The 15,956-nt window shown below is 38.4% G+C and overlaps 1 protein-coding gene across 2 annotated transcripts in view; it reads left to right on the top strand.

Annotated features, from left to right (window-relative positions):
• MSL3 (MSL complex subunit 3) overlaps positions 1 to 14,756 on the top strand; it is a 35,863-nt gene extending 21,107 nt beyond the window's left edge. For both annotated transcript variants that reach the window (XM_075914874.2, XM_006122843.3), the window contains exons 10-13: positions 615 to 724; positions 1,504 to 1,603; positions 3,028 to 3,112; positions 13,834 to 14,756. In XM_075914874.2, coding sequence (XP_075770989.2) covers positions 615 to 724; positions 1,504 to 1,603; positions 3,028 to 3,112; positions 13,834 to 13,933 — 395 coding nt within the window. In that variant the 3' untranslated portion in view covers positions 13,934 to 14,756. The remainder of the gene's footprint in view (positions 1 to 614; positions 725 to 1,503; positions 1,604 to 3,027; positions 3,113 to 13,833) is intronic.
• Positions 14,757 to 15,956: the final 1,200 nt, after the last annotated feature.

Raw genomic sequence — 15,956 nt, 5'->3', positions numbered from 1 at the left:
TTGTGTACTCGATACAATTTGTATCGAGTACACAGTTAGTTGATAAGGCTCCTACTACATTGAAACTGCAGAGCTGCAGCAGGGGTAGGTCTGGGACCTGGCACAAGCTGGGACTGAAGTAGTCCCGACTCGCACTGGGTCCAGACAGTTATGGCTTTCATAACTCTCCAATATCAGTTTTACAAAGACATTTGTTTTTCTAGCATAGAGCATCTTTTAAAATGTTGCAAGGGTGTTTCAGGTCTGAAGGCTGAAAAGCCAATGGGATGGCTGTGGAGGATTGGACCAGCCATGGCCTCCTCTTACTTAAACCTATCTTCCCCCATTTGGCCTACCTCTTGATAACTTTATACAAAAACTGCAGATTTTACTGATGATGCTGTTCAGATCTGAAGGGACAATGGTGCTTTTTCTTGTTTTTTGTGAGGCAGATTTGATGTGACAGGTGCTTTGGATATTATTATTTGTTCCTATGCTTAAGTTTAAAGGTTTTAGCCAAAGGCTTTGATTCTGTTTTAATAGCTGCATATGAAATTGCCCTCTTTAGCAGAATGAAATAAACACCACATTTAATGGATCTTTGTGTAAAGCATTTATCTATTTACTTTTTGAAGAAACACCAGTCCATAGTGGGTCGTCATCACCTATCACTCTGACTCCTAGTAAAGAAGGTAGTGCAGTATTTGCTGGCTTTGAAGGTAGAAGAAACAACGAATTGAATGAGGTAACATCTAGGCTGAAAGGTCAACATAATTGGTGCCATACACTGATGTTAGATTTATGTGTAAAAACTTAAGGTCCTGTAAAATTCAATGTTTTTTAGTAGAGCAGGACAGTAGCATTTCTATAATTCACAAAAAGTAGCTTCATTATATATTGGTTTATAAATTTGCTTTCCAGTCCACCCATCATCCTGAAGATGTCTTTTCTGTTCTTTGGCTAGGTTGGTTTTTTGTCTGTTGAAAATTTACTTTAAAAATTGATGTCACCTTGAAGTGTATGTGTGTATACACACAGTAAAACCTTTAAGAAAAATACTTTGAGAAATTAATGTGGCTGGTTAAATTGGAGCTTTTGTTCCGCCCCTCCTGTGGGGTCAAGAGGGTGTATCAGTCCAGCGGTGGGCTGCCTCCCCATTTGTCCATCCCCTTTAATCGATTAACTGGGTAAACATATTCTTTAACTGGCTAGCCAATTAAATGGGATTTTACGTCCCTATTCTGTAGCGCTAGTTACATAAAAATATGCACATTGTGCTGTCATTGGTTGGATAGATTAATTGACAAGCAGTCAGGAGATTTTTTTTTTCGGGGGTATGGACTAAGAGTTTAACACAGTATTGTAGTGTGTATAGTGAAGCTCCTAATTGTGTTAAAACAGCATTTTAAACTTCATAGTTAACAAAAGGAGAAATGTAAAAAAATTGAAATCTGATTATCTTCTAATCTAGATCTCTTTGTGAATTAAATCAGGCTATAGGTTATACTGTTCTGTTGTATTTAGGTGTTATCTTGGAAACTCATGCCAGAGAACTATCCCCAAAGTGATCACCCACCCCCTCCCTCGTACATCTATGGATCTCAGCATTTGTTGCGGATGTTTGGTAAGACATAATCCTTGTTTTATTACTACACTGTGTATGTTGTACATCTAAATTGATGGTTCACATTCCTGCTTGAACTTTCTTAGAAGAGTGGCCTCAGACTTCCTACTATCAAGTACATTTGGTTTATAATTTAAAACTCTTAAGTTTGATGTGCATTTACAAGGAAGCCATTTAAGAAAAATATGGTATGCCTTACACTGGTATCACACCATTGTAAAATAAGAAAAAAAAACCCGGACTATGTAGCACTTTAAAGACTAACATGATGGTTTATTAGATGCTGAGCTTTCGTGGGCCAGACCCACTTCCTCAGATGAAATAGTGGAAGAAAATTGTCACAACCATATATACCAAAGGATACAATTAAAAAAATGAACACCTATGAAAAGGACAAATCAAATTTCAGAACAGAAGGGGGCCAGAGGGAAGGTAAATGTCTGTGAGCTAATATACATTGGACAAACGTCTCAGACACTTCGCCAAAGGATCAATGCCCACAAAATAGATATTAGACAGGATCACAAAGAAAAAACAGTTCCTTGCCATTTCAACCAGAAAGGACATTGTCTCAACGACTTGATTACCTGCATCCTGCTTCAAAGGCCTTTTAAGACTACCCTTGAAAGAGAATCCTCTGAACTGTCATTCATGCTTAAATTTGACACTTTACACCTGAGTTTGAATAAAGCTTCCCCAGTTATCACCTCTAATATCATTAGCTCACAGACATTTACTCCTCCCCCCCCCCACCCCAAATCTCCCTTCTGTTCTGAAATTTGATTTGTCCTTTTCATAGGTGTTCATTTTTTTAATTGTATCCTTTGGTATATATGGTTGTGACAATTTTCTTCCACTATTTCATCTGAGGAAGTGGATCTGGCCCACGAAAGCTCATCACCTAATAAACCATCTTGTTATACTTTAAAGTGCTACATAGTCCTGTTTTTTGTTTCAGCTACACCAGACTAACACGGCTACATTTCTATCACCATTGTAAAATATATTTTTTTGTCTTTTTAACACCGTTGTCTAGTTGCAGTAAAATATTTTGAAGAAAATGCATTAGATTTTAAATACATTTTTAAAAAATTGCTCTTTATGACAGCATTTAAAATCTGTGTGCTGAAGCCAAAGAGTTCTGAACTCACTTTGCTAGCTCTGCAGCAGTTAATTATTAATATATATAATTTCCAGTGCATGTTGAGAAACAGAAGTAACACTATTAACTTCCTCATATTTCTAATGGACATTAAAGGTTCAGTGGTGGTGATTATAAATACTTTCTAGAGAGAAGAGAAGCTGCTAGGGGAAAGATTTTTATGTTCTTCATAGTTCTGTGAGTATTAAATCAAATATTGGGCAAAAGCAATTCAATTGTTTAAATTGTAGACTAAGTTTTGTTTTTCTCTGTTTATTTACAGTTAAACTTCCAGAGATACTAGGGAAGATGTGCTTTTCTGACAAAAATCTAAAAGCTTTGGTGAAGCATTTTGAACTGTTCTTGAGGTAATTTGACGACATATATTACATGTAAATGATGAGGTTCCCAGAACTTTTGTTAAAGATGTTAAAAGAAAATAACCATCTTGTATTTTAGGCCCCAAGACACATTTGCCATGGTTTATAGCTATAAAAAAATCTTGTAAACAGAATTTATTTCATCAAGATGGCATTGAAAGAAAACAAAAAACCAAAACAAACCTTTTTAATGTTACTTAAAGTAGGCACACATTGAAGTTAATATATCAGAAGTAGTTTATGAGCATATGAAACAATTGTTGCTTTGTTGACTGTTTATTGAAAACAAACAAAATACTAAGTGTTAAAGTGTAAAATTCTAGTGAGTCGTTTTTTGATCACTTTTATTTTATGAGACCTTCCAACAGTAATCAATATTTACTTACCATAATAATCACAGGATTACCATTCATCAGCAGTTGGGCATGGTTTTTCTTGGATTGAATATTATTTGACATTTAGCAGATCCAACGGGTTAGTTCATCATCAGATCGCTAAACTCAGTTACCTGTGACTGGATGACAAATTGCACATATTATGGAAATGAGAAATCTTCATTTTGTTGGATAGTAACCTTTAAGGATTATCACGAACACTTACCAGCCATAATACCCGTGTACATTTTTTTTTGCCCCATGGCAAGGATATGCAAAGCTATTTTATCCAAGTTGTAGAAAAGGAAAAAAATGCATTTCACAAATGAATAACTAGAATACATACCTCTTAGACATTAAAAAAATTATTATGCTGAAATTTCTACTCTTAATCACTAACATATCTAAATTATAGATGTTGCAGATTGTTTATAGTTTTAACATATAAAAATACATTTTCTTTTTGTCTTGTAGTGATGGCTGAGCATAGCTTAATATTTCTTTGACCTCCCCTTTCTCTCGTATTGCATAGTTTCTGCCTCTATCCCACTTAGTATATGGTCTCAGTCATCAACATTTCTAAGCACCTCATCACTGTTTTAAAAGAGAAAAATAATGTCCTTGAACGTATGCGCTTATTTGAAAAGTTTGGGCACTATATTGATATCAAATGGGTATTTTTGTCCTGTATCAAGAGCATCTTTCTATCATCCCTAGACTACTGGTAGTCTGAAACCTTGTGATTTTATATATTGATAGTGCAGTAGCCTATGTTTTTAATGCTATTTCATTGATATAGTGGATTGCTCCTGAAAATCCTTTCAATTTGCTCTCAGTCCAAGTCCCTATTAACTTGTCTTTTTATATTTTAAAGCACTAAATGGTTATGGACTTCATAAATGATGGAGCTTTTATCATATATTGAGGTTTGAACCAGCAAGCCACTGTCACAATCAAATGTTAAGTTAGAATCTTAGAAAAAGTCCTCTAACTACCTTCCTTGATTATGAAACTTTATTCTTAATACTGTTCCTTACAGTACAAGATTTTTAAAGAGAACTAATTGTTTCATGGCACTTATGAAAAAAAATTTGTCAAGTGCTTCCCAAACCATGGAGACTGATGCTTTTTTAGACCTGTCCCTTTCTTATTCTGAGTTACTATTTATATGCTTGTAGACCATCAAAAGTGTTTATTTTTTAATTTGTGGGCCCCTCTAAAGGAAAGTTTCTAAATGTAGCTCTTGATATAGGAGGCACTTATTCCTGTTTTCTGTGGATTGCTGACAATTTCTCTAAAATAGATTCTGAACATATGCTGTAGGAATATAATTTACAAAAATGAAGAGCTTCAGAATCTTAATTTTAATGGTAAAAATAACTTTTAAAAAAACTGTCAAATTAATCCTTAGCAAAGGAAAAGTTGGATCAAAAGAACATAACTCTTCAGTTTAGCTTTCTTCTCTTATCGCATATGCTGTTATTGTTCATGTTGGGAAGAAAGATGGCTAGCGAATATGCAGTAAGGAATCCGTTCTTTCCCCTGCACTTTGAGTGAAATTACTTTCCCCTTTAGGAAATGGGAGCTGAATTTGTTGGAGACAAGCAACCTATTCATATGAGCATAATTCATTGAACAGCTCTGTGAGAAGTTGCACAGTTCACTGTGCAAGCTGAAATTCTCTTCCTTTCCTTTAAATTGTGGCTGATCAAAGCATGGAGATGTAGGCTGACCATATCAATATAATAGTGTCGCTTTTTTTGCTCTTTTTAACAAGCCAGTGTAGACCAGGTGTAAGTGGTCTGCTATTATAGTGGTGGCATAAATCATGTTTAAATTTAAGAAAAGAGTGTTAAACATTGTGTGATCTATAGTGTAGACAGCGATTTAATCTCTGAATTTTAGAGACATGAGTTTAGTGTTTAAATTTATAGTTTCATTTAAGTCTTTGGGCTCTTGCAGTCTATCTTGGATTGAGAAGCTTTCTTTGATATACCACTTTTGTCTGGAAGCTTATTTTACACGACACTTACTCACTGCTTGGTGGATGTTTTAAATGAAGTACTACTCTGTATTATTTCTTAGTCAAACTTCAAATTGCTTCTGGACATGATTTATTTCATTTTTCCAGAACAAATATATTGTAGCAAGAAATATAAAAAATGTACAATATCAGTTTTTTATTAAATGAACTCCATACCCATTGTGCTCACCACAAGTCTTATAGACTGTAGTGCGCATTTTTTCATGTACTGCTGAGAAATGAATTTTGAAGACAGAATTCTTTTTGAAGATATTCAAATTAAAATCAGTGAGAGAACACTGATCCTATCCAGTCCTGAAGCAGTTCAAACCGTTTTCTATAAGAAGATAAATCTGGGTTGCCATTTATCTACTATTGCCTAATTTGCTATTTCTTGGTTGTGAGAATGAGAGTAATCTACCAATAATCCATTCCCATTTATGGTTTTATGATTCTGCACAGCTTGAGTGAAAGCGATCATGAAATGGTAGAGTTCATGATTCCAAGGAATGGTAGACAGGAAAAACAGCACAATAAAGACAATAGATTTCAAGAAGGCAGACTTTAGCAAATCCAGTGAGTTGGTAGAGAAGAGTCCATGGGAAGCAAGGGGAAAAACATTTTGAGATTTGGCAGTTTCTCAGAGACATCATTAAGGGCATGAGCAAATTGTCCCATTGCACGGGAAAGCTAGGATGTATGGTGAGAGATTACCCTGACTTAATCAGGAAATCTTCAATGTTCTAAAACTTAAAAAAAAACAACACTTTTCACAAAAAGTGGAAATGAGAGCAAATAATGAAAGGGGGGAAAAAACAAAAACCCATAAGCTTGTAGGGATGAAATTAGAAAGGCCAAGGCACAGAATGTGATTAAACTAAGCTAGAAATATGAAGGGTAACAAGAAAACGTTCTACAAATACACTAGAAGCAAGAGGAAGTCAAAAGGCGCAGGGTAGATCTGTTACTCAATGAGAGGGGCAATGGAAGTGCTAAATATGTTTTCTGTTAGTTGCCATTGGATGCTTTACATAGGGAATGCCGGTGAAAATGTGGTAGGATCTGAGGTTAAAATAGGCAAAGATGGCTTTATATCATCAGCGCCTAATGAAATACATCCTGGAATATTCAAGGATATGACTGAGAGGATATCTGAGCCATTAGCAGTTATCTTTGAAAAATCATGGAATATGTGAGAGATTCCAGAGGATTGGAAGAGGGCAAATATAGGGCCAATGTATAAAGGGTATAAAGACAACCCAGGGAATTATAGAACAGTTATCTTAATTTCAGTACCTTGGCTGGGGTGATCTAGTTTAGGGTTGGTCCTGCTTTAGGCAGGGTGTTGGACTTGATGAGCTTCTGAGATCTCTCCAGCCCTAAGATTCTATGACCTTCAATTGCGTTCTTTCAAAAGAAAATCAAAAGAACGCAGGGGTTTTTCTGACTTTGGTAAACCTCATTCTATGAGAGAGAAGCTTCAGAGGCTAGCAGAGAGAGTTTATAAAGTGCTACCAGATCTTTTGTTGTTTTTTAAGTTTATCCTGTACAGACTCACAAAACATGTAGATGGTAGTATGAGCTTTCATGGGTACAGCCCGGTCATGTGAAGAAATGGGCTGTGCCCACGAAAGCTCATCCCATTTACATGTCTTGTTCGTCTATAAAGTGCTACCAGACCATTTGTTGTTTTTTAAGTTTATTCTATGAGGAAGAACGCATTTTTCGGAAAAAGGCACGTGTGGACGCGGAAGAGGGAGTTTTTTCGAAAGAGGGCTCCAGGAAAAAGCACAGATGCCCTGGTGGCCACTCGGTCCACAGTAATCACAGCTTAAATTCACATTCTTTCCTCGTACATTCTTGATATCTGTCATTTAAGGGTACCGGTTGTTACTAGTCTTCAATGTTGTGGACCTCTTTCTCTCCTGGAAATGGCCTTTTGGTTAAATCTTTTTATTTCATGTAGACTCTTGAATAGCTGCCAGAAATAGCTAGCTATTCATCATTTCTCTTCTTTGCTACTTTTGTTCTGTTTTTCATTGGGATTTAGAGAAAAGTATGTTAAACTTTCTAAAATTATGTTCAAATAAATTTATCTTGGTGAGTCCAACATGTGGCTTTTCAGATTATAGGAAAGTGCTTTCCTACTAGTCAATAGCTTTTTCTGTAAGAAGCTAATAATCTTATTAAAACGCTCAGTAAATTCTGTAGGCTGGCTATTTCATTGCATCTCTTAACTTTATTTTAAAAAGTACTTTAAAGCAGCTTACCTCCTATGCTGCCAATCTCAGACCTTCTGAATTTTGGCAGTAAAAAAAAAATAAAAAATTCTTTTATACTTTGAATGTTTTCCAAGCAGGGTATCAGATCAGTATTTGACGAAAGTATACAGGAGTTTAATCTTTTGAGACACCTAAGAAGTCTAGATGGTTGTGATTTTCTGTTGAAAATCAAAGTCATCGTAGAAGATGTGACTTTAAGGAAAAATGTCCACTGGATTCTGCAGCCATACTATTTGTGGGAGTAGTAAGTAATTTTTGTTACTCATTGTAGTAGTGAGTTCTGGCCACTAGTCTGTGCTAATGTGCAGTTTATGTTAAGCAGTTAAGCTACTGGTAGCTTTATGAGTATGTGCTAATATGACAGATTTTAGAGACTTGGGTGATAAAATATATATATTCCACTCAACATTTTATATATTTTAAGAAAAGATGTTTCCTAATGAGCTGGGAAGATGAGGTGAGCTGAAACATTGTGAGAGAAAAGCTGGTTGAAAGTGTTATCCAACAAATGTGAATGAACTGTGGCAGGAGCCTGGTTCTGTTGTTGTTTGTCATGTTGAGCAGTGCTTTACTTTTGGTGAACAGTCCCTTCAATTTCAGTGCAAAGACTCTGATTCAAACAAGTATTCTTACTCAGGACATTAATTGATCACATACTTAAGAGCTTTTCTGAATCAGGACCTAAATGTGGCAGAATCAGAACTCAATGAAGGATTAGAATTCTAATTAAACAGAAGTCAAGGCACTGATAGATGGGATAGACCACATAGTAAAGCTTCTAAATTGACCCTCTAGAATGTGTCAGCCAAGCTGGTACCCCTCCTAGATGCTCCCATTTTATTAAAGTATCTTCTGCTTCACCCTAGGACAGTGGTTCTCAAAGTGTGGTCCTTAGATCACTAGAGGTCCGTGGTTGTCTTGCAGGTAGGCCGCAGGTTCAGGGCTTACCCCTCTCCCTCATCCCTGCAGCGGGGAGCCTACGGTGGTGCTCCAGCCTTGCGGCCTTTCCTGTGAGGTTGGAGCACCATTGCCAGCTTCTTGCTGTGGCCTCACAGAATGTATTCAGCTTGCCAGAAATTAAAGCAGCTCCATGCACTGCCACTTCTCCTCTCCCCAGCTGGGGGAATGGCAGCTCAGTAAACCACTCCCCTGGAGGCTTTCTCCACTGCTCACATTGGCCAGAATCAGTGCAACCCCTCCCACCAAGCTCCTGCACCTTGTGCAACCCCTATATTCCTCATGCAACTCTTCCCACTGAGACTGCACCCCCATCTGCTCTGCACCCTTCCTTCCTCCAGACTCTCATTCTCAGTTGTTTCCTGCACTCAAATTTCAGCCTAGACCCCTCCTCCTCAGCCCACTGTTACACCCAACCTCCTAGTCATACACTGCACACCCACTCTTACCTGCACCCATTTTGTCATCATGGATGGTTGGCTGCTGGTCCACCAAAAGTTGAATGCGATGGGCCTCAGGCCAAAAAGTTTGAGAACTGTTGCCCTAGGATCTGCCTCTTGGTGCTAGGATCAGAGAATGTCACTTATATTAGAAACTAGGAGAAATACCTGGCGTCACCTGGGGAAAATATAGTAAAAGGTGTGATGAATGAACTATGTCAATGACATAAAGATAGCATATGTTATTGGAAATACGTTTTTCTTGTATATTACTTTAAGAAATTAACATAGCTAGTATTTTTTCTGTTATCATAGGGAAAGGATCTCATAGTTGCAGTTTGTGACACGCTTAACAGAAGAGTCCAGCAAATGCCTATGATCAGGCTCTACTAAAAGCTAATTAGTGGCCCAATTGGGGCTGTGGGGAAAGCGATTTTGAGATATAACCAATCCAGTTATTTAAGTTAGGGAATCAGTAGTATCCGTGCCAAATTTGGTGTTTCTAGCTCTCACTGTTTCGGAGATCTTTCAGGACAAACTAACTAACTAACTTCTGGAAATATTTATAAGATGTGCTTTGTTTGTAGACTGTACACTTAATTGTTCTTTGATAAATTCAGAATTAGAGCTGAAGGGCTCTTATTAGCTCTGTTCTGTTTAAGTGCTTCATACCAACTCTTTTACTCAGTCCACTTACTCCAGGAACAGAGAAAAGCTTAGCCAAGCACAGTAATATTTTATCATTCAGCATTCCTTGCATTAAAATGACTATATTTGTAATAGGTTTTTAGTGTTTCCATAAAGTAAAACAAATGCACAGTTCATATGACTGACAATTTCTATGGGAGCAGGGAGTTTTTTGTTGACTCTCTAAATGGACTTTCCTAAAGGAATGCCATTGTGTGCCATGTTGCGTATTGCATAAAGTCTCTGTTTATCAGGTTGCACAGCCAATCAGATTGGCGTGTACATTGTCTAATGATCCATTAAGGTGGTGTGGTGAAGACCTAGATTACACAAACTTTCATAACTGCATAGAATTCTGGTTCTATATTAGTTTTTATTCAGCAATAAAAGTGTTCCCTCTCTTTATTCACCTTGGCAACTTACAAAATACTGTACTATAAAACCCATTTATAGTCACTATAAAATATCTTCAGTTCCTTTGATTTGTGAAAAACAGCCTTTTATTCTTTCAGGACCAGATACATAAGGAACCACCATCATTTCTCTGAATAGCAAGCTGTAATAATACAGCTGTAGCTCTGCAGAACCATTTAATATAATTTCTTAACTTCAGTTGAAGGTAATTTTCATAGAAGTCGTCAATCCTATTTATCAGCCCCCTATTTATATATGCAAGTCTTTCTTGCTTTGAGCTAGTCTGCTACGTACTGAGCAGAATCTTTTGATAGCTTTTGCAGAACCAGTGTGAAACCAGCGATATGTGCATATTATATTACATATAGAAATCTAAGATAAGAACACAAAGTGCATAGTGAAGTATTCATAAGCTAGGAAATGCCAGATTGAAGATTGCTCTTCAATTTGTCCCTTCTACACAGACTTTGTTAGTCTTGCCCAGCATCAGTCTGTGACACACTCTAGAATCCTTTCTTTAAACACAAAGGAAATCTTTTTTTCCCACCCAGCAGTCTTCTTGCTCAAATACATAATGCCAGAATTAAGATAACTTGGCTATTTTAGAGTTCTTGTAATGTAATGTAGTTTTCTATATGTAGCTTCCTAAGCAACTCCCTTCCATGCCCCAAAGTACAATTCTGCACTTGGAAACCTATTGTCTCCCCTCCCTCGCTTTATTGGCCCATCAAGAAGATTTAAATTGTCCAATACAGAGCTCTACCAGCCTCATGGTTAACTTGCTGTAATTAATATGCATGAAAATGAATGAAATTTCATAGGATGGCATAGCCCACACTGAACAAATGAGGATGAAAGAAATGTTTATTAGGTAAAATATCTGTATCTCTTTCCACTTTCATTTTTATTTTTTTATAAACATTTAAGTAGTGATCTTATTATGCAAAATCAGAAAAATAACGTTTGACAGCCTGGTCTGAATTAAATTTTAAATGCAGGTGTTGAGGAGTACACCTTTGCATGGTTGCTGTAGTGTGTTTCTGTTTAATATAAAGGACAAGTTTATGATTTTTTAACAATCAATGTATTTCTGTTTAAATTTTGATTGTCTTATGTGTAGAATCTTCTTTTTCAGTGTTCTTTGCTGCTTTATTTTGTTCTATATACAAGAGCAAAATAAATATTTAAAGGAGTGTAGTGAGAAATAAAACTGAAGAAATGTACAGGGTGGGTTTTTTTTTGGGAGGGGTACATTACATATAAAGTTGTCTGTAGTCACAGAGGTCATGACAGTCATGCTTTCTGCAACTTAACTAGATTGCTATGTCTTCTTCAGCTGTTAGCATCTGAAGTCAGGGCTGGACTCTACGCCGTGCCCTTCGACTGGGTCTGGATGGCTGGAACCTGGATGGCCAGCAGCCCCTGCACTGTGGCTGGGGGACTTGAAGCCAGGCTGTGCGCTAGGGATGTGAAGGACTAATCGACTATCCAATAAGCATTTGCAACAGGGCTAGTCAACTAGTCGCTTCCTCCCCCTTGCTGCCTCGATCAGAAAGCGGCAGTGCATGGAGAGGAGAGGGTATTTCAGCGTGTCAGCACCGCCTGGAGCCTGGGCCCAGACCCCAGGTTCCATACAGCGCTGCTGCTTTGAAATGCCACTTGCAGCCCAGGGCCAGCTGGGGTATCTCCAGATTACAATGGGGTGCTGCCGCTTTGAAATGCAGCGAGGAGCCTAACGCTGGGCACCCCGCAGTATTGCAAAACAGCAGCACCACATGGAGCCTGGGTTCAGTGGGCTGGGCTTCACGCAGCACTTTTGCTTTTGAAGCGTAGCAACAGCCCTTAGGCTGTTGCTACACTTCAGAGGTGGAGGTGCCCTATCAACTAATTGAATGGTTGATACAAAATTCATCAACTATTTGATTAGTCAATTACTTGCAGTTTAACATCCCTACTGTGCACCTCGGTCTAGCAGTTGTGCCCAGCTCCAGAATGGGGGCTTTGTACTCCCTTTGGCTGTGCTCTTCATCTGTGTTCCAGCCCTGCAGTTTCTGCCAGGCCTGCCTTGTGACTGGGGCTGCATGTCCTAGTCCTGTGGCTTCTGCCAGGGCCACGTGCTCCAGCTCATGGTGGGGGCTGCAGTAGAAGCTGTGCATTCCATTGTAGAGTCACAGAGTTGTCTGGACACCAGTTTCCCCTCCCTCTCCCTCCAGCTGTCATGCACTCTTATCCCAGTGGGGATTGCATACCCTCTCCTTCTGCTACTTCGGCCAGAGGCTGCAGCAGGGCTGGACTGCAGGTGGGGACCTGTGCCGCAGCCATGGAGTTTCCACTGGGGGCTGCTTGCCCAGAGGCTCCAGCGGGGCTGCATATCCGCCTTCATGGCTTTCCAGGGCTCCCATTGGAATTTGGCAAGGGCTGCAGCTGAGACCACGCCCCTCCCCATCCCACAGCTGCAGCCAGCTGCAGAGAGGGGCCACTGCGCCCTACGCTGTGGCTGCTGGAGCCAGGGCTCTATGCTAATCTCTTACCCTCATTCAGAAGAAAAACATCCATATTAAGTTTTGATTAAAAACAAAACAATTAGCAACAACTTTACTTCAGTTTGTTCTTTATATTTTACTGACTGACTGGAGAATCCTTACCCCTTGTATACTCATGAGGGGCATGGCTGCCAATATTTAGGAGATTTAAGGAAATTGTAGTTCTCAAAGTCAGCTAGGTTCCATGACCTTCTGCAAAGGTCCAGAACAGTGTAGCAGGTTAATTTTTCACTCATTTACATATAGAATATTTGAAACGTTTTATTTCAAATATTTTATTTTCCCTTTTGTTGCTAACAACAAAAGCAACACCTCTGGAGCCTGGCACCCTGCTTGTGTCGCCTGACCTAAAATCAAGTCCCGTGTGGGATTGGTGGGACAGTGTGTGTGAATTAAGAATCTATAAAAGGAGGGCACTGCTCCTCGCAGGAGGACAGAAAATCGGATTGTAGTTACTTTCACCAGACCTTTTGTTGTTTAAGTTTTTCAAGAGTAAGTAGATTGTTAGCTTTTTATTGGATCTCCAATAGAAGTTATCTGTGTAGAACTACATATTCAGTTTTAAATAAATAAGAATGAAAGTACACACTAGGCATGGGTAGTGTATCTTGCAGGTGAAGATGCAAAAACATTGCTGCGGTATTTCCTTTTTTGTATGCTTATTTCCTGTAACTTTTTTTCTCACTGAAATTTTCCGTATGTAGCCCATAAATATCCCAGCCTTTTTTTGTTGTTGTTGTTGTTGACGCAAACTCCTTCCATCTCCTTTAGATTTTAAAGTATGAAGGGAAAGGCTATGTTCTTCACTGTGTGTAAGACTTTAGCACCTTTTACACTTGGAAACTTGTGCATGCAGGACTGAATACATAAGCATATGGTTTGCTAAGCTTAAATGCTTTGGGAATTGCACAGCTTGTTTTTACTGTATCTTTAAACTAAGCCTTTTTATTCTTTGTCTGATTTCAATCTATTGTGTGCTTTCTTGTCAGGTTTCTCGCAGAATACCATGATGACTTCTTCCCAGAGTCTGCTTATGTAGCTGCATGTGAGGCTTACTATAGCACCAAGAATCCTCGGGCAATCTACTGAAGCTTTTAGAGAACAATAACTCCTACTGTACATAGCCCATGGTGTATTGCTACTTCACCTCATAGCAACAAAATGGAATTTGAATGTCCTTTTTCAGATAGGAAAAAGGAAGTTGCTTCCATGACTGCTGGATTTGTTAGGAGAGATGGACCACTTCTTGTTTCGGAGCTGTGCAAATATTACATTCTGAATTTCTCCAAATGCTGCTTGTAAGCTTCACTTCTAGATGTAAGAAGAAGCCCTGCACTGATTTCTAATGCATAGGACTGCATATAGTTCTTAAGAAGTGTGTGTATGGGGGGGAAGCAGGTGCATTAGCAGTGGGACATTTTCATGAAAACAAATACCTCATGCTGTCTTTCATTTTAACATGAACAGTTTTCAGCATGGAAAGTAAAACTGGCTTCACTCTCATGTAAGGAGAATGACTGTTATCCTATGGATTTCGTTTCACACACAGAACCCACACTTCATTTTGTGAAACGGTCATGGCAGGAAAGAACGCTGCATATAGAGGAAGAATTGCATAGTTATTGTATTGGCATGATCTCTGCCTCAAGCAAGTAGATTTCTGTGGCTTAATGAAAAAGGTTGCTTGCTTTTAATTTTAAAAGGTATCCGTCTTCTTCCCATGGTAGGTTGCCACAGTTACCAGTGCAGATCTCACCAGTGATTCATCTTATCCACGTTGGTAAATGATTCTTAAAGGCATTAAAGAACAGGATGTTCTTAACAGGTTCTCAGAGAGTGAGCATAGAATGTATAAAGTGACAGCAATTACTTTGACAAACTTTTTTCTTAATAAAGAAACAGTGGTTGGTAATTGAAGGTGTGATATTTGGGTAGTTGAGCTTTAAACGTGGAGGTTTGTTTGGGCTTTCATGGTATATTTTCCCTAAATATTACTATTTAGAGAATGGGGTGTGGGAGTAGATATTGTAAAATGGCACCTTTTCATGTACAATTCTGCTTTCTGTCCTTAAGCAGAGCCACATCTTAGATTTATACTGACAAATTTGATTCTCTTTAGCACTGCAAAACTCATGCTGGTATGTGAGAATGAGCTAAATTCTGCTATCCCTCTGAGTGCCTCATAATCATTTATGTATTTGTTCTTATAACACTCCTGTGAGGTAAAGAAGTGCAGTTCACCCCATTTTTCAGATGGGGAGCCTGAAATACAGAGAAGCAAGTGACTTGTCCAAAGACACAGGAAACCTGAGCAGAAAATTTAACATACGTTTCCCAAGTCCTGGACTAGCATTCCAACCACTGGCAAGTCTTCCTTCCCTGGAAGCACTTCAATTATAGAAGGTTTGCCTGTGATTCGGCTGCCAAAAAAAACCCACTTGAACTTTCAGGTCTTGCAGTTAGGTAAAACCATTGAATTACATGTAAGTCACAAATGTATTCTGAAGCTTGAAAGCTTCTTTCTCAGCCCAACAGAAGTTAGGCCAATTACATATATTACTTCCTAGTATCCTGGGACCAGCATTGCTACAATAGCACTGAATTATCAGTTAATGTCACTTGTCAAGAGTGGAAGGCATGTTAAAGCCTTTGAACTGAAAATATAGAGATGACTTGGTTTTAGTGAATGAGACACTGCAAAAAGAAGAGCTTCTACATAGTCTGAATGTCAAGGTAGCTGCACTAATCTTGGATCCATACCAAACTGAGATTTGGAGACCCTAATTTAGTGGTGCTGTTTTTGTTTTTTTTAAACTGTATTCCTTTTCCACCAAGTGTTCCAAGCTATAGTCTCCATTCCAAAACTTGTACAGTTTCTGAATCTACAGTACAAGCTGAGTAGTTCACAATCCTCTTTTAATATGGGACACTCCTAAACTTGGTACAGCATGCAAAAAATACCATTCAAATATTAACAAACATTTAACAAAACATTAAGCTTAGAATATTGTGAAATTGCATCTTTAATCCTCTGTGTCAGAGCATTGCAGTGCATATAGTAGGTCAAATCACTTTTCCCTTTCAATGCATAAGTGTAAGAGGGCAGGTTGAG

This window comes from Pelodiscus sinensis, chromosome 1 (assembly GCF_052426305.1).
Source record: "Pelodiscus sinensis isolate ZL-2025 chromosome 1, ASM5242630v1, whole genome shotgun sequence".
Lineage (NCBI taxonomy): Eukaryota > Metazoa > Chordata > Testudines > Trionychidae > Pelodiscus > Pelodiscus sinensis.
This window is presented reverse-complemented; position numbering and strand designations above follow the sequence as displayed.